Source organism: Patagioenas fasciata, chromosome 2 (assembly GCF_037038585.1).
Source record: "Patagioenas fasciata isolate bPatFas1 chromosome 2, bPatFas1.hap1, whole genome shotgun sequence".
Lineage (NCBI taxonomy): Eukaryota > Metazoa > Chordata > Aves > Columbiformes > Columbidae > Patagioenas > Patagioenas fasciata.
In genome coordinates, this window is record NC_092521.1 from 42,619,100 (window position 1) to 42,645,683 (window position 26,584).

Genomic DNA, 26,584 nt, shown 5'->3' on the forward strand with positions numbered 1-26,584 from the left:
CTTCCAAATGTAGTTATTGCTTTGATGCATTAGGTTCTTGTAGAGAAAAGCCTCTTAAGTTATCACCTGACTGGCATTCAAAATAGAAAAGATAAAAGGCTGTAATGGATGACCATGGACAAGCAATAAAATTATGGCCTAAGTGTAGAAGTTGATGTATTTCAGTATTTCATGTTTGGTTCTGTGTGCCATGCTGTTTCTGTTAGGTTGACAGCCCTTGGTCATATAGCCTTAAAAAAAATAGTTCTACAGCATGCAACACCGCTTGTCACAGAGCTGTGAGATCTTCTAACTTGCTTAGAAATCCGTATTTATTGTACTGTAGCACTGTATGGATCCACTCTAGCACTGCGGGGTCCCAAAGCAGCAGATCTTATAGTGCACATATGTTCTAGGGTGATTACATTGGGTAAGTGTTGTCTTGACTTTGTTACTGTTCTGGTTTCAGATCTAACTTGTGCAAGATTTCCAAGCAGGTCCTGACTAATTTATTTCAGGGTGAATTAGAGATACAGTTGTAACATTTTACGTAGGCGATTAGGACTGGGATCTATTATGAAATTTCAGTTATAATAGTGTTGTAAGAATGCTTTTATGACAGGCTCTTTAAAAACTCCAAGTTCAGTAGTACACAGGTGGTGATGCAGATGAATTAATACATTATTTGGGGTGGGAGGGCTGTCTGTTTATAACTGTTTTATTTGCATTGTGTTTGAGAGTGAATTCCTACTCAGGGAACTGAAAGTTCTGTACACTGATTTGGGCCTAGATGTTAAGACTCAGTCTTTACATAAAGGTCTTAATCTCTAATGAGAAACACAGAATGAATTAATCTTTAGGTTTTGTTGATTGTCTCTTTTTTCTCTTCATATGGATTTCCTAACTTCTTTCCTCCATTAAATGTTTGAATTGCTTGCCCTTGTATTGTGTAAGTGATCTGTCATGAGACTTTCAAGACACTTAGGCTTATAGGAAAAACAAAACAACAAAATTTTATCAGCAGTGTTATCTGAGTATTAGTGAAGATAATGCCAGAAGCTGAGCAAGAAGAGAGAAAAAAAATGCATTTTCTGTTGTTCCTTGGGATCTTTCTGTTGCTGTAGGTAGGGGGACAGTGGGTTGATCCAAACCCGTTTTTGAACTGCAGCCCATCTTATTTGTTACTGTGCAGTAAATACATGCTTCTAGAGAAGAAAAGCGGTTTAATTATTCTGTATTTGTGACTGTTCATATAGGAGTCTGAATGAAAACAGAAGTCAGTGTTGCATCTCTCAGCGCTCTCCTGATGGGAAGGTTTTAGTCACTGTGTTCTTTTCTTAGCACAATATACTGTCATGGGCTTTTAATGAAAAGAAAATTAAAATGCAAAGTTAAACTTGGAGGATGATTTTACATACTTGTTTTTCTAATTTTTTTGTATAAATATACATCTCATTATGATGAGCATGGTATTTACTGTGTGGCACATCCATAGGAAAATATACAATTGTGATCATACCACTGCTTTTTTGAGTTGAAGAATGGAAGTGGGAAGAACCTGAGCTCAAGATGCTTTTTTCTACAATGACCTCTAGCAAACTTCTTCAAGCTTGGTAACCAGTATGCTGATTTATTTCCCCAATTGTGTAGTGGAATAGCAATTGCCTCTGTGGATGAAAGGGCTCTGGCAGTATAATCAAAGAGAAGACAGCCTTCATTCATAGATGCTGAAAGAAGGCATGTTCAAATGGGCTATAAAAATCTGTTCTGGTGATTTAAAATGGTATCACTTGCATAACGCTTCTTTCCTATTCAAAGCTATTTTCCATTTATATTTTGCTTCCCACATTTTCATTTGAGTTTTTTTTTTAATAGTGGGATGTGAAGCATTATAAGAGTAAACCTGTTTAACTCAGGAGTGCTGCTGAAGAAATGTGTGTTGAAGTATGCTGGTAAAGCCTGGTTTGGAAAACTGAACTTCAGCACTTAGTACCTAACTCTTCTTGTAAGAAGTCATGTGTTGTTCTTTTCACCAGAGTTCTCAGTATGTACAGTGTGTTGCTGGATGTCTGCAGCTGATGCTCAGGGTCAATGAATATCGCTTTGCGTGGGTAGAAGCAGATGGAGTAAATTGGTGAGCATTTATTTGAATTTATATGGATACACTTTCACTTACAGTAGCACGTTCCTTAATGACCTCTTTTCAAATAGAGCCCTCTTTCGAAAGACAGCTGCTCTTTTTGAGTGACAAACCTATTTGTTTTCCAACAATAATACAGTCAAACAGACAAACTTTCAGATGTAGGTACCAATGTTGATGCTTTAATGCTACTTTACTCTTCATGAAGAACTGCTTAAATAAATATCTAAAGCAGAATACAGCCATTTGTCTTTAGTTGAAGATTCTCTGCTTTTTATTTAAAAGAGCAAGGACTAACAAAATGAGTTTGTGCTAATGATCCTCATCTTTTGGTTTTAAGTTGTTCAGTACTGAAAATATTAGTGAAAGGAGAAACATGTTCTAGAGCTAAGCTGATTTTTTTTTTTTTCCACGTATGGCTTCAGGTAGGTCATTCTTTTATCCAGATTCTCTTCATAAATAGCTTTGCATGAGGCTACAATGTTGTCACTCATCTTATTTAAATCTGTTTGTAAGTAACTTTTCTGCTCAGTGTGTCTCAGTTGGGGATGGTAGCTTTACAATTTGCACTTCAAGGCAAAATACCCCTGTACCCTGAAATGGAGAAAAATCAAAGTTGCCAGTGAAGTGAAAATTCAAAATATGTTCACATGTGTCAAGATGACTCTATTGAAATGATCTGTTTCACCAAGGAAACTGTTTAATAAACTATTAAAGCGTTACAGTAAGACCATGTTTCAACAAGTTTTATTTTTGTCTTACTTTTGATAGCAGTAATCTTGAAGGTAGTTTGGTGGCAGGGTGTGTGTTGTGATTTTTTTTTTTTTTTGTTTGCTGGTTTTTTAAATTGGGTTAGCATTTTGGATGGACTTGTAAATTGCTTATTACATTTTCACAACTTCAGCTGAACAAAGCTTCAGCGTAATTTCTTCTTTGAGATCTTGTGATATTATTTCTTCTCTAGCAGTGCTTTGTATATCTGTGATGTGTTATACCTATAAGCTACTTTCTGAGAACTCATTAAATAATTACTATTTCAGCTCATTTTGGACACTCCAATGGAGAGATACACTAAGAAACAAGATCAATTTGTGTAGAATTTGTTCTGTCTCTTTACTCCTTCCTTTCTTAACTCTGAAGGAGCAGCTGTGTGTTTCTCTGTTTCTCCTAGAATAACAAATAATGCTGTAAACATGCCAGTAAAAAAGAGTCTATGAACCTGAAGATTGGTACTGTACCACATCAGTTCACATGGGAAAAGTTTCTTCATAGCTGTACAGCTAAGGAGGAAATAACTATACCTTTAAAAGATGGCTTTCTGTTTGTACAATGATAAATACTAGTGCAGGATACTAGGAAGTGTGTGTTGTATACTCATGCTCAGTAGCTCTTTCCAGTAAGTTCCTGTTAACCATTTCTTTTAATGTTTTGAGATGGAGCAGTACAATCTATGTGTTCATTATTTAAAAATCGAATGTATGCTATCTTAATTTTTCAGTATCATGGGGGTCTTGAGCAACAAATGTGGCTTCCAGCTCCAGTATCAGATGATTTTCTGTGTGTGGCTGCTAGCATTTAGCCCTCAAATGTGTGAATATCTCCGTCGGTATAATATTGTTCCAGTGCTGTCGGATATTCTTCAAGAATCTGTCAAAGAGAAAGTAACCAGAATCATCCTTGCAGCATTTCGGGTAAGTGTCTGTTGGTGAAAATTGCATTGTGGATCTTTCAATGAGTACATCTCTGATGTTGCTGATGCACAGCTGTTTCTGCTAGATCTTATCAGTATCCTGGATTGAAAGCTTAGTTCTTCCTCTCTTTTTCTGAACTGAATTTTGGTACATGTAATAGATGTGCTGTTACAGGTAATAGGCATCTGCTGTTCAATGTATTCCTAAAATAAGGTTGAGTAAAAAAAAAACTGAACACGGGCACTAATGATTTCCCTTCTTTAGTTAAAGATTCCTTTTTTTCCTACTGGTATTAGTGTGCAACACCAGAGTTACTAATAGCAGATACATTTTGCCTGAATTAAAAAAATATTATTTTATACATTTATCTGTTTGTCCAACTGACTGACTTGCAAATTATTTTTATCTACTGTTTTGGAATATTTTCCAAAATGTTTTCTTGATGGCTCTGTCAAGATGAACAAGGATATCTGTATAAGAGTTATTAGTTGCATTACTGTGATCCTGTTACCCATACATCACTGGTCCTGCTTAAGATAATTTGGAATAACTAAGCACAGAGGCTTGATGTTTCCATTGTGGAAGCACAGATTTGTGTTCACAGGTGCTGATTGTCCCTGTGTACATACTTCCACATGTATGCTTGTCGAGTGTGTCTTGTATGTGATACAGGAGGGCTGTAGCAACTTGTAATCCTGCTTTACAACAGGACTCATATACTGAGTAGGAGATGTAGGTCTTGAAACTATTTGTTTTCCTGGGTACTAATTGTGTTCTAGTAGGAGGTGTTGCAAGTAACTTAGGGTGAGGAGAGGGGACTTGTAGCTTATTGACATACTGTTCAGCAATAATGAGCTGTGCAAAGGCCCTTACTCTGTGACTTACATGGTCTCTGTAGCCAAAAGCATCTCCTACTTTGAAAAGTTTCTGGATAAGACAGATCATAAGAATATGCTATTTATCCTGTTGAAGGAGGTCAGTGCATGAGGTATTTAGTAGGGGCTCTTCTTACTGCATAGACCCGTGTAGGCGTTCTAGTGTTCTTTAGGATCTTAATGTTAAGAATAAGCAGGGGTGTGCAGCTTGGAGACAAAAAAAAGAAGTTGAGGGGCTCAGTAGTTTATATTCAACTTCTTCCAATTATGAAGTCATAAAAAGTAGGAGAAATAATTGCTAGTTCTTCGATTTAGTGTGTTTTTCAAGAGGAGAAAAAAATGAAGCTGAGTTCTTTTAATAAAGGTTAAGAAAGAATAAGATGGCTCTATTACAGGCTTTGGGGAAATTAATTTAGCTGTGTTCTTTCTTCAACATTAAAGACTAGTGTTGGCATGAAAATGAGGTTATAAACTGGCAGCCAGGAAATAAGAGATTGGAAATTAAACATCGGAGCTGTGAGTTCTGAAGCAAAACTGAAATAGGTAACAGAGGCAAAACAGCCCTCTTCCTCTGTGAGAGGCCACAGTATCAGTTTATGGAAAAAATAATAATAGATGAAATGCTGAAAGGACCAGGCTTGATGATTCCCTAAATCATCACTGCTGCCTGTGCATTACTGAAGGTATGCAATCAGTCTTGACAGCTTGCATATGTCTTCTCTGCTACCCAGTATCTCCTAATTTGACCTGTTTCACCTGTTCGGCAAATTTGTTGCCCAAAGTGTGCAATTGTAATGTAATTTGTTTTCTATAAAGCAACATATATTGGGTACTTCTGTCTACTTTGAATTAATTACTTTCTCTCTTTACCTACTAAAATGTTTTACTAATTTTTTCATACTTTTATTGTCTTTCATGTCTTGTTCTTACTTTAACTCATTTTGTACCTTAGGAGTTCTGTATCACTGAGTGATCCATTCTAGTTAGTCATGTGTTCCTGTTTGTATTTTCCTAACATATCCTCTCAATTTCACTATAAAAATCATGAATATCTCACTATGGTGTGAGATAGGTAATATTTGTATCAGCTTCCGCATCTGCCTATAGTTCTCTTAACTGGGAGTTCTTTGGAAAATTTATCTACCTACTCTTTGAACTTGTTGAATTTTGTCCTGTAAGATTCATTATTTGTTCTTTTGTTCTCATTAGCACTTTTTAGCTCCAAGTAATTTAGCATTATTTTCTGTAAATTACCTTTTCCCTCTCAGTTCTCTTACTGAAATAGAAATGCTTTTTTTCACATTAAAGTCAATTGTATTAAAAAACAGTAACATGACTTATTTTCAATATGCGAGTTGTAACTTCAGTTTGCGATGTTCTGCCTTACTAACTAATGTGAGAGACGTCTGATACACTAGGAACCTTAAATGTAATGGTTCTTTAACATGAGTGAGAGTGATGCAGTAAAATTCATTCTGTATGGTTTCATTGTTTGTTTCTGGTAGATGCTAAGGCTTATTTATGTGAACACATGTTTTATTAAGGACTCTTGTCTTTTATATGGAATTCAGGTTTTCAGCTTTATGAAAAAGGTCAGGTGGCTAGTTCTGATTGAATGACATAATTTAAACATGATTAAATTGACTGCAAATGTAACGAACAAATGACGTTGGAACTTGACTATTACATTCCGTGCTTGTATTTCCAACCTTACCAGCAAGCTTCTGTTTGAATAAAAATTTCTAGCTGGAATACTCCCAAGTTCAAAAGAAGCTGATCTAATCTAGATGGTAACTCTTGAGTTGGAAAGACGATTTTAGATTTTTTTTTTTTGTTTTATTTTTTTAAAAACGTCTGTGGTTTATGCTATTGCTACACAGAAAGCTAAAATGATAGTCCTAGGTAAAAGTAGTTGTTTGTGACAGAGACTCAGGGATTTGGGATATAAGCCAGCCATTTTTCTTTGAATAGTCTTTGCAGACAGCATGATTTGATGTGGAAAATGATCAAAGCAGGTTAATTAATACTTTCTAATATTGAAGGCAGCATACTATCTAAGAGTAAAAATATTTAAGTGACCTAAACTTGTATGCAGTGGTGTTTGTGCTTTTCAGCACATATGGCTGCATTACTTCTACTTTGCAAGAGAGGACCGCTTATTTTTTTTTTAAGTTCTTCTTCATCTACTTTGATGACAGGTATGAATACTCCTCCTGTGTAGTAAGGCCAGTCCTAGGCAATTTATGCTACTAAATATAAGTGTAAAGCAGCCACTGTGTTGCAGGCTTGTACTTTGGAGAGGTTATTTCAGGAAGTGGTTAATTCTGTCATTTACTAAACTAAAAAGTGCCGATAAGAGTTCCTTAACAATATGGCTTGGTTTCAAAATAGTCTGTTGTCAAAACAAACAAAATAAATAAAATTTTATTTCCCTAGAATTTGTTAGAGAAATCTACTGAGAGAGAAACTCGCCAAGAATATGCTCTTGCCATGATTCAGTGTAAAGTTTTAAAGCAGCTAGAGAATTTGGATCAGCAGAAATATGATGATGAAGACATAAGTGAAGATATTAAATTTCTACTGGACAAGCTTGGTGAGAGTGTGCAAGACCTTAGGTATGCTTTGCAGTATAAACTTTTAAAAAATGACATCATACAAACATTGGTAAAACTTTTTTTTCTAAGGGTAAATAATGTACAGAATTATGATACGTAAATGATAGCTGATAAGGTAAAATGTACAAAGATGCTACTTGTATATACAATGTTTCTGTTTTAAGTGAATATTTACAAGCTGAATAGAAAGTAAATTGTCACTTTGGATATGTGATCTTCAGAACTGATAAACTAACTGGTAAAGGACTTCAGAGGGAGGTTGTAGGACTTCCAGCCTAGAGATCAAGACTACCTGATAGAATATGTTTTGCTGTCCAGACTAACTCAAGTTTTTGCTAGAGTTTTCAAAGTTCTTGCTCTTGTGTGTAAATTGAACTGCATATTGTCATTAATGTCAAAGTTTTAATTGGATGAAAGACAAGGACTGTGATTCTTGGTTGGGGAACTATAAACCTAGAAAACAGGCAAAATGGCCAATTCCCAAATGCCATGGTTTTGTGTCTTGAGTTTTTCCTTTTTTTTTTTTTTTTCCTCCTTCAGGAATTATGTTTTGGGGTGGATGGAGGGGTATGTTTGAAAAAAAAAAATTTCTCTTGCCTTTCATACCTTTCCCTATTTTTAAAGCATTGAACTGTGAGACAAAGAACAGTTCTCATGCTCTGCAGAGAGCTCACTTCCAAATGTGTCATAGCAAGCTGTGCTCCAGTTTTGTCATTCTAGGGACAGGGACAGGCTTGAGCATGCTCTTCAAACTCTGCTCATAGGAGCTTAGCGAGTATTTAATTTAAAATTTTGGTGTTGCAGTTCCTTTGATGAATATAGTTCTGAGCTCAAGTCAGGAAGGCTGGAGTGGAGTCCTGTACACAAGTCTGAGAAGTTTTGGCGGGAGAATGCTGTAAGACTAAATGAGAAGAATTATGAACTACTCAAGTAAGTTTTCAAGTCTTGAATCATATAGTTCTTTAATACTTTCTGTGTTTAAATGAACCTGTAACTAATACAGGTTTTGTGTTTCAACACAAAGTAATGTTTAGAATGAAAACAAGTCAGAACATCTTTCTATTTTTAGAATGTATGGTCCATTTTGTTTAAAAGCAGAATTGTTTATTTGCTCTTACTGGTCAAAATGTATTGATGATGAGAGAGGGAATATGAAAATCTGTGCAGTTGACCCTTTTAATGCTTTCACTTGAAAAACAGCTATACTAATTGTTGTAATTTAACATGTTTGTACCATACCGTAGTCTTAGTTTTGTGTTGTGGTGTTGATCCAGGTAATGAACTCCTTTCTTAATACTTGGGGGTTGAAAGTTGTGGTACTGTTCCAGAGAAAATCCGAGTTGCTGCAATATGTTGCAGTCTGTCTATTTTGTCTTGGGACTGTGTTTGGTGTTAAGTAGGTTGTTAGCTGAAGTGCAGCTGAAGCTCATCTTTCCTTTTGGAGTCAAGGACTTGCTGACTTCTGAAAGTATGTACTCAAAAGATGTCTGGGTCTTAAATAGCTTGTAGGAGCTCTTAGTTACTTAGCTGCATTGTGATTAACTGATAATACGTGGTGTTCTTCCTGTTCAGTATTTGCTAATATGTGCCAGACCTAACAGAAATCAGGAGGTTGAGTGGAGCATGTGAGATGTTGGAAGGCATGGCAAGAGCAAGCTGAGCCTGAGCTTTATGTGCATTTCAGTCTGCCCTGAAACCTCACCAAAACCAGTTGGATAGATTTCTCCCTGAGGGCATATAGCTAAGTATGTAGCATTATACACTTAATTTTAGATGCTGCCAACTGCAGCATGAAGTTGATGTTGAGGCTTAGTATTTCCTGTAGCAATTACAAGGTCTTGCTATATTCATTTCTCCTGGTTTTGGGACCGTTAGGTAAATTTATTGTGCTTGTGCTGCCACAAAGGCACTGATCTACAAAAGTTAATTTAAAACAATAAAACAAAAACCAAAACAACAGCAAACGAACAACCCCCCCCAACCCCCCCAAACAACAAACTACGTAGTTTTATTTTCTTTTTTCTGCCAGCTTACTTGTTTTCTAACTGTAATATACTTAAGCTTACTGTTGAATTTGCTTTTCTCCCTGCCGTCTGCCATTATTGACTTTTTAAGCAAGTGATGCTAGACTTATTCAACATTGTTGTATGGATCTTCAGTGTCTTCTGATTAGAGTTATGGTTTAAGTTTCTGTGCCTACTTCTTGTCCCTATTATGACATCTTTTGAGATGAAAAGTGCTTCATCTTTCTGGCCTCAAGGGAGGCAATGACTGTGGTAATTTAATTTTACCAGAATGTTACTTTTTAATTCCAGATGGATTTTTAACCTACCTATTTCAACTTGTTACTAACTTTCTGTGATTAGAGCACATTTGTCATCTCACTAAGTACAGATTAATCTAATTTTCGAGTGATCTCTATGGTTAACCTTTTAAACTTATTATTAGTGCCTAACCTTTGTATCTGTCATTTTTTTCCCTCCCCTCTCTATTGCTGACTAGACAATAGTGTTACTGGTAGCTATTTTCCACTAACACTGATTTAACTTAATTCAAAAATGCAGATAATGTTAAGAGTTGAGAAGCTATTTTCTTATTCTTACAGCCCTGTGTTTCTGTTCATGCTAACAAAATAACTAATACATGAAATAGGAGCCAATGACAAGGTATAGCTTTCATAATCCCAGCCTTTGAGTTAGGGCAGAACTGCTTTTTAGACTGCAACAGTTGAGTGAACAAGTGATGTTTCTGAGATTAAGTTGATGGTCTTGAACAGAGAGAACTTCAGTATTGCCAACCAAAGAACTTGATGTTCTGCTTTGTTCTCAACTGCTACGGTACCTTTTCGATTTTTAAATGACCCCATGTAACATTGTTCGGCATAAAATTCTGCCCCTTTTGTCGCGCCTTGAGCAAGGCTACTGTTGGAAGGTAAGGGGAGAAACAGAACTGAGGAACAGCTGGTAGAGAGCAGGCTTATCACAACCCCTTGCTGTGACACGGGCAACGTGACCTTATTGCTTTCCATGTCTATAGTCCAGGATCCTGAGTGCAGGAGCTGGGGACAGCATCCAAGCGTGACAGGGGTCTGTTTTATAACAGAAGCATCTCTTGGCCTTGTGTAGGCTTTGTGTTTGTGTGCCACCCCTGTCCAAGTCTATAAATACTTATATGTTTGGTTACTACTGCTTATCTTGATCACAAATTTGTTGGTCTTGAAGCCAATGTGTTTAAAAAAAAAAAAAAAAAAAAACGACATTTTGAAAATGTAGTTATTTGTAGATGCAGCTCACTAAACTCATTGTAGTGATTGCTTTTCTGTTAATTAGGGCAGAATCTCCATTGCTTTAAGTGCAACTGAATGTTTGGAAAAAGTTCTATTCTTGCTTTGCTATTTACGTGGCTTGTGAAGCATTTTTATACTTGCAAGCTTTTTTTATTTCAAGTTATCTGATTTAAAAACAAACCAACCAACCAACCAGAAAACCAACAAAGAAAACCCCAAACAAACAGAAAGACCCATGGCCTAAACCTGGGACTTGATTTTTTTTTTTTTTTTTTCAAATCCTTTCCCAGAATCCTGACAAAACTTCTGGAGGTTTCGGATGACCCACAAGTGCTTGCTGTAGCTGCTCATGATGTGGGAGAATATGTACGACACTATCCCCGTGGGAAACGGTAAGAAAAATGCCAATGTGCTGTTATTCAAGAGACTAGCTGGAGTGGCCTTTTTGCTTATTTGTATTAAAATATGCTACATAGAGGTTGCAAGTTATGCTAAAGTTCAGGTAACTGGGAAGATGAAGAAACAAACCCAGATCAGGTGAAAAAATACAAACTCTATTTTTGACTGAGTGTCTTTCAGTATCTCTTAACAGTGAAAGGAACCTCTGTCTAAAGAAGTCTTGAATAAGTTGTTTACACTAAAGCAGAAGACATGTACCAGATGAGACTAGGAGAGCTACCAAGAACTTAATCATCATATCGTTTTGCATCCTCTGTTATAACTATTGGACTATAATTATTTGATTTACAGTAGGGATGGCCTATTTCAGCAATGTTTAAGTCTGTTTTGTCACTAAAGACTACTGAGGCAAGATTTTTCTTACAAACAACTGCTATAGTAGTTTCAGTGATGTTAACACAGATTTAGTTACCACTCTTCTATTTCAGCATGTTTTCTTTTAGCTACACAAATAGACATTTTGGTGAAAATGTTAATGTTTATTGTAAACCTGAGTTCCTGTCAGAATATACAGACATTGCTGTATTTTCTTGCTTTGTTTTGTTTTTAAAACCTAAGAGCAAAGATGTTCGTTTGAATAATTGCATCTCTGAGGTAAAGAGACCACTGGAGCACGAAGAGGCCTTTGGTTTTTGCAGGAATTGTACTCATTAGTCACCCATAGGGATATGTAACTTAATTTTGGTAGCAAAGCAGTGATCTGTTTCTGGTTTCTGCATAAGCTTTAATGATGAAGATGAGAATGGTCCTCTAGGCTTTTTGGGAATTTTGTGAACCCTTCTTGTGCAGGCTGCTGTCTTGACAGTAGTAGAATCATGAGTGACAGACTGAAACTTCATGCTGTATATATACTAGAAAGATTTGTTCACTTTAGAAAGAATCACAGCCCTTGTAGTCTTGTAAGCAATTTGAACTGAATATATTTTTGGATTATTGGAACAAACAAAGTGTTTTCCAGGCCCACTGAGAAAGGTCAGAGGTGTTCTGTGTGTACTGCTTGTACTGAGCAATGCTGTGTGTTTGCTGACTAGCTCTTGTGTCTTCCAAAAGAGATTTGTGACAACTGGTGTTTGGAGGAGAGGCAAGATATTCTCCGATGAGATGGCAACTCATACTGCTTCCTGCAAGTGCCAAAACTGAAGGGCTTCATGCTTACTGCTCCTGCTTTGAGCTGCCCTTTGTCTGAAATTATTTTGTTAGGCATTTGCCATAATCTTTAAACAGCTTGCGCGTGTCTGCTCAAGTGTGGCATATGCTTGGGCTGGTATGGCCATGCAGTTGCTGGACCAAAGCTCTGAAGCTGGATGAGTGGATAAACAGGACCTGTATCTCTGTCTGTAGCTGGGAAAAGGTACTGCTGGTGGGACCATAACTCCACTCAGCTCCCAGCGTGTTAAACCTATTCAGAAGTGTGCCAGCCTTCAGAAGGAGTGGTCATCAGCAAATTACACTTGTCCTGGATAATATTCTAACCCACATTCTTATGTCAAATTCTAATACTTTAGCCAATTTCTGCTTATGGACTTGGCTTGTTTAGCTTTATGTTCCAATGGACAAACTAAAAGGCTGCAATCTCTTTCTTTTAAAGAATTTCCTTTGTAAACCAGGGTATTCTTAATATGACTTGGACAATTTTAGGACTGAAAGCTTGAAATACCTAAGGACTGTGTCTCAGTCCCCCTGTAATAGTCCATTAATTACCAGGGTTTTTTTTGATATATAGCTGTTTACTGCTCCCACGCCTGGTTGGCATTTCACGCTCATTGTATGGCTCACTTTGAGAATGGATGCCATTTGTTGATTTAGAGGAATAAGAGAATTCAAATGTCTCAAATATTTTTGTTTAAGTCTTTATCCTCAACTCTTAACTGGATTGTCCTTCAGCCTTCAAAGGCTGCAGAACCTAAAACTTCTTGAGCTTCCCTGCTGTTCAAAGCAGAGGCCTAAAGTTAGAGTTCTGGCTAATCTTTCCTGTTGTCTGACAAAAGATGTGTTCAGCTAAATACTACATTTTTGTTTGGCTGTTCTCTAGTACCGTCAGCTTAACTAATTCTAACTTACCTTTAAAATTGCACATTTTGTACCAAATTCTTAAGGCAAATAGCACCGTGGACTTCTAATGAGGCTCACCAACATGTATTTTCTGGCCATATAACAGCAGAAATAGTCACTGAAAAATAAATGCCGATCAAACATCAGGCTCCAGTACAGCTCCTGTGTGGTCCAAGGGTTACTGCTATATATCATCAATACTTTCAATCACCTGAATGCCATGAAATGTGTTTTGTTTTGCATGTGCGAGAGGTTGACATCTGGAACTATTATCTTCCTTAGCTCATGATTCAGAAACAGTTTAATTGCATTCCCTTTTTCACCTTGATCTGCTTCAGATATGTAGTGTTGATTTTTATATTAATATTTTGTGCTGTAACAGTCTAAACTGCTCTCATTTGTCTTCATTTTGTTTCCTCTTTCTCCTTTTAAGTGCATCATGTTAACATCTGGCTTTTCAGCATCCAGAAATTTATTTGAATTGCCACTATCTTGGCTTGGTGCACTGTTACGGGGAACAGTCCCTGCAGAAGATGTGCACGTATTTTAACTGGCCCACTGCGCTCTATTACTGCTGTAAAGTAAGCAGAAGTTGAGGAGAGGGAAAACAGGACTAAAAATAGTGTTTTGAGCAGGTTTGGAACTTGAAGGACTGGAATTCATGGAGAACCTTTCTCACAGTTTCTTACCTTTTGGTCTGAAACGTACAGCTGATTTGTACCTGTGGGCACTGTTATGCAGGAATGGTAACACTGAGTCTTCATATTCTCGGAAATAATTTCAGTGATGTACTGTCATCTGAAACATTCCATTTCCATTTGTGATGATAGGATTTTAACTTCTCATTTTGATTCTTGTGTGCTCCTAATGTACGGAAGCTTTGGAGTTTAATGCCTTTTTTACCTCTTTTCAGTTCCTGAAAATTCAGTGTTTAAGTCAGTCCTGTAATGAGGAAAAAATTGTTCGTGTTTCATAGTCTTGTCTTTGTGTGCAGTAGATTTATATTTAACTCATGATTAAAAATGTGAGGCAGCCTAAGGCAGGCATAAAGGTTTTTTTGAATCTGTTACATTATTAGTAACTTGAATTCTTGGCAAGGATTTTCTAGCTTAAAACAATTGAACTTTTCTGAATGCATTCCTTTTGTGTGAAACATCCTTAAATGTTTCAATACTGTTGGGAAATAATATTCCCTGTGGTCTCCAGGATGGTTTTGTCTAATTTATAATATGAAATGAGAAATTCTTTTTAATCTCTGCGCTATGTCTTTCTACTGTTCTGCAGTTTACAAAATCATGTGTTGTGTAGCAGTAATGCATTAATTTGGCCATGAAAAGGACAGTAATAAAAGCAGACAGCTAATGCGAGCTCAGAATGGCCGGAGAGCTTTGAGTTAAGCATAATAATGCAAATGATATCCTCTTCACAGGATATTACATTTTAACTACTCAGTGACCTGTGAGAGAACTTATGTAAAAAGGCATATGCAAGTCAGTGAGAGATCAGTTTATATATTCCTTGCAAATTGTCTCCAAACTTCATTTATGACAGACTAAAATGTTGCATGTAGGGAGTTATATGGATAGTGAGGCTTTTTCAAGTTCTAAGTGTGTTCCCTTCCAGGTTTTTTTTTTTTTTTAAGAAGTGATGTATTTGTGGCATGTGCTGTAAGGTTTCATCAATATTTCCTGTGGGATTTGGTATAGCTATTAAAAAACTATGTCTGACTACTGTGGTGAAGTTAGTCATGAAAGATGCAGCTCAAAACATACAATTTTTCTGGAAACGGTAAGTTAGCAGCCAGTTCATCTTGTGCAAGAATAGTTGAGGCTATAGTACAGTTTGAGTGGCAAAAAGCACTATGATGAGTACCAAGTGGCTGGTTTAATAGGTGTTGGTGTGATTACAAGCATTTTTTTCTGGATTAGGCAGTGCTGGACTGTACTGGGGCTTTGTTCTTGCAAAAAATTGAGTGACCTGATTATCATCAATTTATGGAGGGGAGGGCACTACCTCCTCCTAAATAATAATTGATAGCGCTGTACCCTGCCAACCATCTCAAGTGAATATTGGGTTCTTTAGCAAGCTAAGTAAAGTAATGCTTTCTGAAATATGCTCCTTCCTTGATTGTTGTTTATTTCAAAATTTATGCAAGTAAGTAGTGGGTAACAAACAGAGGAGTCCGGTACAAAAACTTTCTGATGTTGTGAATTGTTAAAAAAAAATAAATCAGTAGGTAGTATGAGAGATCTGCATATGCAACGTATCAAATAAGATTTATATGTTAAAAATAAATACTTCTAATAAAATAAATATTATGTGTCTTAACCTCTTAATGCCTTGAACATGAAGTGGATGGATAGGATAGCTACCCAAAAGCTGAAGTCATGTCAAAAAAACTGTTCTCCTCTTCTCTTTCAGAGTGATTGAACAACTTGGTGGTAAGCAGCTGGTGATGAACCACATGCATCATGAAGACCAACAAGTTCGTTATAATGCGCTACTGGCTGTGCAGAAGCTGATGGTTCACAACTGGTATGTGAAGATTATTTAACATATTACTAATAGTAAGAAATATTGGGCCGTGGAGAGATGATTCAAGACAGAGGATTTCTTTAAGGGTTGATTAACATTTTTGTGGTCTTTTTTTTTTATATTTTGGTTGCAATTGAATTGAGTAGCTTCACCTTGCATGATTGAATGTCACACAAGTAATTCACTCAAACGATATCTTTTGAAGTTATTTAGGCTAAAGTCTTCAAAATGTTGAGGATATAGGTATTTTAACAAGTTTACTTAATCTCAGCTGAAAGAATCAGCAGCTTGATGTAGTTGTAAGAGTTGCTGTTTCGAGTGCTTATTTGGCAGATGCTTTGCAAATTGCGTGCCTGACCATTCTTTTCATTGTTGTTCTTTGCTCTAGTGCTTTCCCTTGCTCTACGCTGTTATTTTTCTGTTGCACTTTTAAAGGGTGTAAGTACAATTTCAGCTCCTGGAGCAGCAGAAGCTTGTGGGCTGATTGATTAGATGAAGTTGAAAGTCAGTAGCTGGTATCTCTTTCATCAATTACTGAGATTGGCATTTGAAATGAGATTTTTCTTTTGTTGTTTCTTAACTAGTTCTCTAACTATTCCTCTAAAAAAACCTCCAAAAATCCTGAAGTCCTGGCATGTTCTGCCACAGAACTTGCTGGCAGATGATGCTGCAGAGCACAGAACTTTTATAGTGAAACATTGAAGGGCTGAAGTTCTGAAAAACTGCAGTGTTCATGTAACAACTTTGTATAACTTGCCAAACTAATTAGGTATGCTAAGCATAAAGCAGGGAGAGTTAAAAATACTAATTAGGAGTTCTTAATCTGATTATTAATTATGAGTTCATATTTCCAATTTGGCATTGCCTTAGAGAAAGATAAAATGCAACAGTACATCTGAGTACATTGAAACATAGATGTTGAGATACAGACAACTAATTTAATTTTGAACTTAAAACAACCCTTTATGTCTGAAAAGCTTGCTACTTGGAAGTACATAAAACTGTTATTTTTTTTTGACAGAATGTGATCTTTTAAAAAGGTTGAGCAGTGATGATTCCAATAGTGTGAAAGTCTTAGAGGAACAAGGGTCTATCAAATACAATCTTCCATGTTCTTTCAGTAGAAAACAGGCTGTTGTCCCCTTTCCCTGCAGTGTATCTTCTGTAAAACAAAGCTAGTTTTCCCCCTTTTCTTCTGAAGAATATGGGTTTTAAGTCTTGTGTGTGTTATAATACTATTTTTATCCTGCTTCCTCCCTCGCTTGTGCTGTGGGAACCATCTATAGCACAGGAAAGACTTACACATTTAAATAACCTGCTAGGACAAATCCAGATTTAACATTCTCCACCTCTGAGGAGGACTTCAGTAAATAATGTGGAATTTCTGGGTGTGTGGAGATGGAGACTAAATGTGTGGGCATGTGCAACCTAATTTTGGGGTAGTATTGTATATTGTGCTCCACTCTGTTTTTCAGTTTGGTGATGTGTTTTGTTGTTTTTTCTCACAATGCTGTTCTGATGTATTTGAAGCATTCTGAGTTTCATAAACCAGCTAAATAGATATCACAGTGTGGAAGGATTAGTTACTGAATTTCACTTTTGCAACTGGGGAATGCATCCTTATTTTGCATGTGTTCTGATGTCTTGAAAATCTAGTAAAAATATGAATATAGATATAAAACTGTGGTCTTTCTCCAGCGCGAACCTCATGGGTAGTAAAAGTTCTCCTGGATGTCTAACCTGGCTTTTTCATGTATCCATCTTAAGAATGCTATTTAAAAAAAAAAAAAATATCACACCAGGTCATCTAATTCGTCTTGTTTTTAATGGCATGAACATTTCTTTGCCTGCTTTGCATGATTTGTGAACCTTTAGACTTGAGATTAAGAGGGATTGCAGTTACATCTGGTTCCAGTTCTTCAGAAGTGTCAATAGAAGGGATCTGTTTAAGTTAGTGCCATCTTCAGATTCATATTGTCATTTCTATAGAGAATATACTCTTGTTTAATTCTTATTGGAACAAGCTTCTGGGACACAGTGTCCTTGGCTCATGTTTGCCAAAGTGGAGTTCACTTTGGAATGGACATCGGGTAGCTTGAACTAATGAAATGACACACGGTTTGTATGTGGGAAGCTGCATCTCTCTTTGTATAGATCTGGTTTTTGATTTCAGGAACTCTTCTGTTTCTGTTTGTGTGGGGAGAAGAGAAAGCAGAGTCCCCTGGCTGCTGCACAGTGCAGTTCAAGCACCTGCATATTTAGCTTTGCTTTCTCATAAGGTGGATTATTCAGCAACTTCAGGGTTTTGCTTACCTTACTCTTCAGAGCCGGGGAAGCAACAATAATTTTTCACCTTGGTTCCATGTGTTTTGGAATTCCAGTTATTTCACTCAAAACTTTTTTTTTTCCTTTAATGTAATTGGCATGGAATAACTCTTCATAACTATCTGTGACACACATGACAGAGGTAGCCAGGCTCTTCCTACATCTGCAGGCTGATGGAGAGAAGGATGAGAAAATAAGGGTTTGCTCCGCCAGGCTGAGGCTCCATGCAAGTACAGCAGAGTAAGGAAAACGTGTGGTGCTTAAAGTGAGGGAGTGTCGTGGGGCAGCTGAAGTGGCATTCTGCTTGCAATGCAGCTCCGTCATTAGTCTACTGATAACTGAACTTGGAGACAATTAACTCCTACATAATTTGAGTAGTTCATTGCAGGCTACTCAACGGGCTTTTCCTTAGGGGTTTCTAAGTTGGGGATAAATGGGAGGAAACTGGACTGTCAGGCGTTCTGTTTAATGGTGAAACTGAGTTGGCGAAAGCAGTAACTGCTGTCAGCTTTTCAGATGAGGTAAGTTGAGGTGAAATAATTCCAGTTATATTTGCATGTTAAATGATCATGCACTTGATGAAGCAGGGAGCGGAAGTATCTTTTTAGCATCACTTAATGTCTTTAAATGGTAATTATCCTGTGTCTTAATCTCAATTGAACTAATTGTGTTAGTCGTGGCACCCCATGCTGATGATAAAAACCTGTTGTTGGCAGATGAGGGAGTTTGGTATGGCAATGATGGTGTGGATTTTTTTTGTGTGTTCTGTTCAGTTTGTGCTTTAACTGTGTATGAGAAACATCATCTCCTTATTCTTTGTCTTTGCTGGTATTCAGAGGCAATACCCAACTTGACCATTTTAGTATTAAAAACTGGTTTTGGCAACCTGATGCTGGTCAGAGCAATGTTTTTAATGATGCAGACTTCAAAAACATCAAATAATTAAGTTATAAACTGACGGCACCTACATATGTCACTTTAAAGAAACACATATTAATCTGTACAGATGAAGCAGGGATGGGATGTTGTGACTCAAAGCACCTACAGTTAAAAGCCAAAGTTCCTTCTATAAACAACAGAGAAGCAGATTATTTTTCAGGGCAATACAGAACTACTTCAATGCCCAAATTTGAGCAGTGAGAATAATCTTCTGTCTTTAAGATTTGTGAACCTGTGATCTCATGGCTTCATTCTAAAGGGGTTAGTTCTAGCCTTCTATTACTTCACTAAAATAAGAGCTAGGTGAAGAGCTAGGTGTATTCTAGATGTTCTGTATTTAATGTGTGTGTACACATACTCAGGCACGTCGCAAGAAGAGCCAGAGGCCACGAATGTATTGCAAAGAGCAAGTTTTATTTTAGTTACCTCTCTACTGGGGGATCTCTGAAGTAGCACCTGAGCTCCCGGGCAGAGGTGACACAAGCAGGACGCAGGCGCTGGTCAGTTCAGCCCTGCTGGAAGGTCACTGGGCCTGCTGAGCTCGCTTGTGTTTCAAGGCTTCAGGCAGGCGCAGCCTCCCACTCTTTCTCACAACAAAGCAGGAATCTCAGACATAGTGATAAAGGTGCCTAGAGTTTCTCACAGGCCTATGTTATCTAACACAGAGGTTCTACTCATCAAGCACACAAGGTCAGTAAAACAATTAGTGTGATCTATGTGCTTTTTCTACAGACAGGTGCAAGTCACTTGAACATATTTATATTTAACTAACCTACTCGCCAAATCTTCCGCTATATCCCCATACAATGTGTAACTTTTGACCTTACTGGTCATCTAGAACATAGTGCATTTTTTTCCAGCAGTTGCTAGTTTTCTATCTGGGTTAGGCCCAAGGACGTTTGCTCATGATTCGTGTAGTAAGTGTCATTTATTACTTTTTTCTTGCTCTGTCAGCAACAGTGCTGTTGGGAGTTGGGCACCAGAGATCAGAAATAAGAGATGGATGTTGTTACAACATCCAATCCAGCTGAGATGTGCAGAGATGGATCACATGTGCTCTTTGATCATACAAATGTGAAGTAAAATGCAGTGGTTTAACCTCTATTATTTGTTTTTGTGCGCTATGATGAAAAAGTATGTCACCAAAGAAGTAACTTTTTGATAGTTTCATTTCTAATTTGTGTTACTTCAAAGATTTTATTTCTTGGTAGGAAAATTCAGTTAAACATTTTATGTCAGTCATTCTAAAATATTCTGTGCAAGCTTAAAGCTCTTCAGTGTTGAAGGCATTTTGCTTACTGTTTGTTGTGTCAACTAAATCTTCTGATTAAGTATAAACCAACTTTCAAACCAAGTTGCATGGTTTAGTCCAGTTGTTTCTTTTTACTTCATAGAGCGTCTCTCTGTGTTAGCTCATAGCACATCTTATAAGTGAAAAATGACTTTCAGGCATTTGTTGCAATTACCACAACGCGTACGTATATCTCAGCTTGAGGATGTCAGAGTATCTTGTGCCAACAAAACCAATTGAAGTAACTTGAAGACAGCAACAAATGGTAATGAGCATTTGAGATGCAACAAATTTATGTATTGACTTCTGTTTCCTTTTATTGGAAAAAGCACTTTGGATACCTCAGAAGACATGCGTTTAAAGATTAGACCTGTAAAAGAGGAAATTTCCAGGCTGGAAGGAATCTCAGTTATTCTAATATTAATGAAAATATTAATTTGCAAATGGAAATGACTTACGCCTCACCGTCAGACCTCTGAATGACCAAGGGAGTGAGAGAATGGGGCGTTTCAAGTTTTGTTGATCTGAAAAATGGAAGATTCAGAGAGTAACTACAAAGTGATGTGCTATGCTTGCATGTTTTGATGCTTTTCTGCAGTATGGAGATAATGTTTTGCACTCCTGAAATTTATACTGAGTCAATTATTTCATGTTTGAATACAGTTAATTGCAAGTGCAAGCTTGTCTGCACCGCCCTGATCTGCTTTGTAATAAGGATGGTTATATGTAGAAGAAAGTCAGAACGGGCTAAAACTGATCCTTGTAAAGGCCTTTCTGTACCAGTGTGAGGAAAACACTCAAAGTAGAACTTTTTGTTCCAAAGAGCTAAACTTGCAAATTTGAGCTTCTAAGGTACTTGGGCCTTTGCTCAATGAACTTTACATTGTGGTTATTAATGCTGAAGGACAAATTTCCTTTTTGTTCCTTGTTGCGTGGTTTCTAGTGCTAAGTCCAAGTTCGTGCTGCTCGGAACTGTTGCAAGGTACCTTAAAAATTTCCATGGAGTTCACCTCTGCCTAACTCCCTCCTGTCAGTCTCTTACCAATCCATCCCATCATCTGGCATAGACCACACAAGAATTAGTCCTAGGTTAACCCATGACACTCAACTGGAAATGATAACCAAATAGAAAATGAACTGGTACTTGTAACAGCAGGTGCGACAAGTTTTTTTGCATTTCAGCAGCCCCTGGTGATGGCTTAAAGAAGTGATGAGGTGGGGACAGTGTGGGGCTTTCACCTGAGTTTGCAGCGTGGCAGCGTAGTGCAGGAACTGCAGGTACTCATTCTATCTGAGGAAATGAGATAAGAGCTTTGCCTTATGTCCGAACTTAAACCTCACATCTGCAAATGAACAACTGAAATAAAAGGGCTTGTAGGGAAGATACTGTGCTATCTACTGTATGTCCTTAAAAGTTGAATATTTCTGTTAAGGCACTGAGTACCCACCATATGTGCTACTGCTCTGCCTTCTCAGAGATTTTTGCTGAATATGCTGCACTATGGCTGGATTTAGTAATCTTTGAGCAGGTATCTGAACCAGTGTAAGCTGTGCAATAGCTATACTGTTGCAGATTGTTAGCTTGATGGATTTTTTTTTTTCTGACTTCAAAATAATTGCATAAGAATTTCACATTCAAAATGATTCTTGTGTGCTGTAAGAATAAATAACTGCAGACTTGTGATGCTGTGAGCAGAGCCATGTATGCAGCATCAGTTGCTTTCAAGGCTGGATGTCAGAAGAAATACTAGAATAAGTACATGTATATAGGCATGAAACAAAGAAGAAAAAACACTGAGGGAGCAGAAAGAGGTTTGGTGAGTTTGGAAGCCCTGTCATAGTTGCTGGCTGTGTTTTCGAATGGCTGCCAAATGTGTTTGTTTTGGTAGTACAACTTTGAGTCCTGAAAAACCACAAGAGAGCAGCTCATTTCCTTATTTGCTGTCAGAAGTCTCTACTTTGGGGGTGGTAACCTACCTGTTATAATCAAGAATCATATCTATTGACTGCAGCCCAAGCATAAAAATACTGCGATCCTGCAGCAACACCTGGTAAAGCTGTGAAGGAAGGTGCCCAATCATAATGTATGACTCAGCATACAAACTGTGTTATTTTTTTTGCTAGTTAACATTATGGGAATTTTACTTTTCTAGGTACTTAACTTTAAAACTGAGAAAAGTGCTGCTTGGTGATAGTTCTGATGCTAAATTTCATTCTGTGATGGAAATTGTAATGCATAGGGAATAGATATTCAACAGGACACAGACTGAAAATTGGGTTTTGAAATGTGCAATAAGATCTGATCATTTTGCTTTTTTTTAATAAAGCAATAGTGCATACGTTTGAGGTTGTTTTTTAAGACTTCATTCTGAACATTGTTTCTCTGAACTACAGAGCTTAACCTGTGTAGGTTGAAAAACTTGTGTAGTGAAAAAAACTGTGGTGCTTAAGTGTATGATCAGCAATAGAAAAAGAACACCTACGTTTCACAGGTCCTGAAATGTCTCTTTCAGCTGATACAGTGGTACAATTATTGAAGTTTATTTTCTGTAACAGGCAACAATGTAGATATTAAAGACCTCTTCCAGCTTCTTTGTGCTTCTGTGAAGTGTTGAACTACTTTCACAGGAGAGAGTGGCAGATGGGAACATTCAGAAGAATTGTGCAGTAGTTTTTGATAGAATGTAGATGTTGCTGCTCAAGGCTAATGCTAAGAATCTCGGGGGGGGGTAGGGGTGGTGGGTGGTGCTGTTACAGTGTAATATAAGTGACTTGGTGCAATTCAAATATAGGTGATAACACTTGAAAAATGTGTTGGTATACAGTGGACCTGACTGGGATATATTTGCTTTCTTCCAGCTTGAACATGTAGTACTTCAGTCAGTGTCTATTTTGTAGCCTATGTATTATGTTGCCAGTATGTCCGTTGGTGCTACTTGTGCTCATTCAGCTGGTTTATGGGAAGAGATACTTTTAAATACTTTGCCACAGTTCTAATAGGTATATTCAGCAAGCAAAATCTGTGGGCTTCGTGGATGTTCTGTAACAGTTGCCAGGACTTCTAAGTATTACCCGTGGCTTTTTTCCGGACTGTTTTGTTGATGTTGGGTTCGTACCTTATTTTCAGAGGGTTGAATGATGGATACCTAAAGCTTAGGTACTCACAGCAGCTCCAGTTGACTGTTGAATATTATTAGACGTTATTTGAAGGAATAATTCTAAACCTAAAGCTTTTTCTTCTTTCTCTGCTTCACTCTTTCCACTGATATCCTGCTCCCCACTCTCCAGAATGTTTCTCAATCTAATTTTTTTTGTTGTATTTCAGGGAGTACCTTGGAAAGCAGTTGCAATCAGAACAACCTCAAACAGCCACTGCGCGGAGCTAAACACTTCTGTCAGTCCATGCTTATAACTACAGAATGTTCGTCTTTAAATTAATATCAAAGAAACACTGAAATCATATGTTATTTGCCAGCTGCTAGTGTGTAAGCTTTCCAGCTTTCCTTCAGTGTCGTTGGCTTAGTAAAAATTTGTTTGTTCAGCTAGTTCTGATGATTATGCCTGTTAGCTTCCTGTTATATTCTGAATGTATATGAGGAAATGTGGCTAATATATTGTTTATGTATTTATTCTCATAATAAAGAATATTATTAAAGGATATTCATTCCATGTTATAATTAGCCTAGAAAAATTGTCTTTTTTTAGTGGGTTATCGGTGTTGCCACTTTCCAAGAAACTCAAGTAGTCCATGTATGTCTCCAGAAAAATTAATAAGGCTTTGACCTGGTGCTCTGTAAAAATGCAATAGCCTGATAAATGTTGCTTATCAGTACTAAAATGTATACAAAGTCTCAAAATAGTGTTAAAATTGTACGTAAACCCAAATGTATGTTTTTTTGGGGGGGGGGCAGTACTTTTCTCTTGTTACGGACTACATTAAAAAAATCTTAGGAAAAGAAAACAAACTCTTGTAATGAAAATTATTGCACTTAAGATAGTCAAGCTGTATAACATTAGTGTTAAGGCTGTAGATCAGAGATCAAGTGGTGGGTTTTTTAATAACAAATGTGCAGTAACTGATGGAGTTTCATGGAGTGTTTTTGTTATTGAAAATGTTTGTAAATGTTAGGGGTCTGGTGTAATTCTAAAATGTGTTACATTTGCTTTACATTAGCCAAATAATTTGACTATCAGTCTTTTCTTTGTGTGTTTTTTTTTTTTTTTTTTCTATTTCCTGATAATAAAACAGGTGTAAGCATCAATAAATCAAAGAAGGAATTGGATTGGCATTTGAAAACAGTCTGGTTGCATATATAGGAGCCTGGCTCTGGGCACTTGCAACACTAAGCAGTTAATATTCCTGTGGTTCATTTTTAGAATGGGGGGAAAAAAAAAAAAGATGAGAGAACATGACTTAATCTCATCAGTAGTCCTGTGTGATGCAAGTGTCTGAGGAAGCTTAGGGTACTTTGTCATCAAGTAAAAAAAAAAACAAAGGGGAGGAGGGTGGGAAATTGGAATTTTCACTGTGTATGACTAAAATTTGACCACTGTTGCAATGAAGAGAGGTTTTTAGGGGATGAGAGTTTGTGATTAGGGCTTGACCTTCTGGAAAGCAGCATTGCAGAGAAGGACCTGAAAGTTCTGGTTGACAACAGGTTGACCATGAGTTGACCTTATGGCCAAGAAGGCCAACGGTATCTTGGGGTGCGTTGGGAAAAGTGTGACCAGGAGGTTGAGGGAGGTTCTCCTCTTCCTCCTCTGCTCTGCACTGGTGAGGCCACATCTGGAGTACTGTGTTCAGTTCTGGGCTCTCCAGTTCAAGGACAAGGAGTTACTGGAGGGAGTCCAGTGGAGGGCTATAAAGAGTATGGGGGGTCTGGAGCATCTTTCTTACGAGCAGAGACTGAGAGAGCTGGGTCTGTTCAGCCTGGAGAAGAGAAGGCTGAGTGGGGATCTTATCAGTGCTTCTAAATTTCTCAAGGGTAGGTCTCAAGAGGATGGGACCAGACTCTGTTCAGTGATGCCCAGCAATAAGATGGGGGGCAACGGGCACATACTGAAGCATGGGAAGTTCCATCTAAATATGAGGAAAAGTTTCTTTACTTTGAGAGTGCAAGAATTTCACTTCCTATAATGAAAGAAACTGAGTCTTTGAAATCTTTATAAGCTGACTCTTAAATTTTGCATTTGAGGTTTCATTTGCTTTTCATGATGTGTCTTCTGAAAGGATTTTCTTTAAACTTTTATCTCAGTCTGAAACCTATGTGTAATTGCATTTGAGTAAGTTTGCAAGATGCAGCAACTGTGAAAAGAATTTAAATCTGTCACAATTCAATGCAGGAGGCATGGAGGGGAAGCAGGATGAAGAACAGTACTGACATCTAGATATAAGTCAGGAAAATGCTCTAATTGTATGCTTAGTGCATGTTAATTATTCCTATAAGCAATATGGGGATCCAAAGGCCTGCAACTGGACGAAGAAGAGGCCAGATCTTGGTCTTGGCCAGTGTGAGCTACTTTGCTAGAAACAAGCCTAGGCTGAGGAGGAGATGGGCTGCCTGGGCCCTGGATGTACCACACTGCCTCAAACCTCCCTTCAATAGCTCATCAGAATCACAAAAATGGCTTTGTGCACCTGAACAAGTGAAGGTTGTCAACAATTTCAAATACTTGTTCTACTGGGTCAGTGTTCTTTTGGTGAATATGACATGTTGGTTTTAGACCAGTAGTGATGGGGGTCAGAAGAAATCCTGTTGATTTTGTCTCTATCCAAAAGCTTTTGCTTTTTCCTTTGGCAGCTTCTGCAGATTAGTTGTGAGTTGTCTTTTTAGGACCGCAAGCTGTGTCGGAGTTGAGAACAGAGCTTGTGCTCTCATGAAGTGCAGGTATGTTATGTATGAATTAATTTTGTCATAAAATTAGAAACCTTTAGAAAACATGTTCTTTTTTGTGTGGTTCCCCCACCCCCTCCAAGATTTTCCAGTGTTCCAACTTCCTTTGTTTAGTTTGGCCAGGAGATCACAGGATATTTTAATCTCAAAGCGTTTACAGAGAATCCTTTGTATCAGACTTCCTCAGGTAGCACACTTGAACTGAGGTGGTCCTTCCCTATCCAAATCTATGAGTATGAGAGCACTGGTGAAATACTGAAACACATCTGGGAGGTCTTCAATTGGTGAAGTCCTTTTATTGGGGAAATTCTTAGTCCAAAGTGCACAAATTGCACCTTCTTTTGTATTTCTTGATGTCACTCCTCTTAGTATTCCAGTTCTTAGTGCCATCTACTTCTGTATTATATTCTAATCCCTTTTAGAATTAGGAGTACTTCTCAATTTAACTAAATGCATCATGGTATGATGTCAAGCAGATCATGGATCAAACCTAGAGTAAGGGA

The 26,584-nt window shown here is 37.5% G+C and overlaps 1 protein-coding gene across 1 annotated transcript in view; it reads left to right on the forward strand.

The window, feature by feature from the left end:
* The window catches only part of ATP6V1H (ATPase H+ transporting V1 subunit H), a 45,395-nt gene extending 21,015 nt beyond the window's left edge, over nt 1-24,380 (forward strand). Inside the window, exons 8-14 of the mRNA XM_065832452.2 lie at nt 2,016-2,113; nt 3,618-3,810; nt 7,122-7,300; nt 8,105-8,230; nt 10,877-10,978; nt 15,519-15,632; nt 23,513-24,380. Coding sequence (XP_065688524.1) covers nt 2,016-2,113; nt 3,618-3,810; nt 7,122-7,300; nt 8,105-8,230; nt 10,877-10,978; nt 15,519-15,632; nt 23,513-23,573 — 873 coding nt within the window. The 3' untranslated portion in view covers nt 23,574-24,380. The remainder of the gene's footprint in view (nt 1-2,015; nt 2,114-3,617; nt 3,811-7,121; nt 7,301-8,104; nt 8,231-10,876; nt 10,979-15,518; nt 15,633-23,512) is intronic.
* The last annotated feature ends 2,204 nt before the right edge of the window (nt 24,381-26,584 follow it).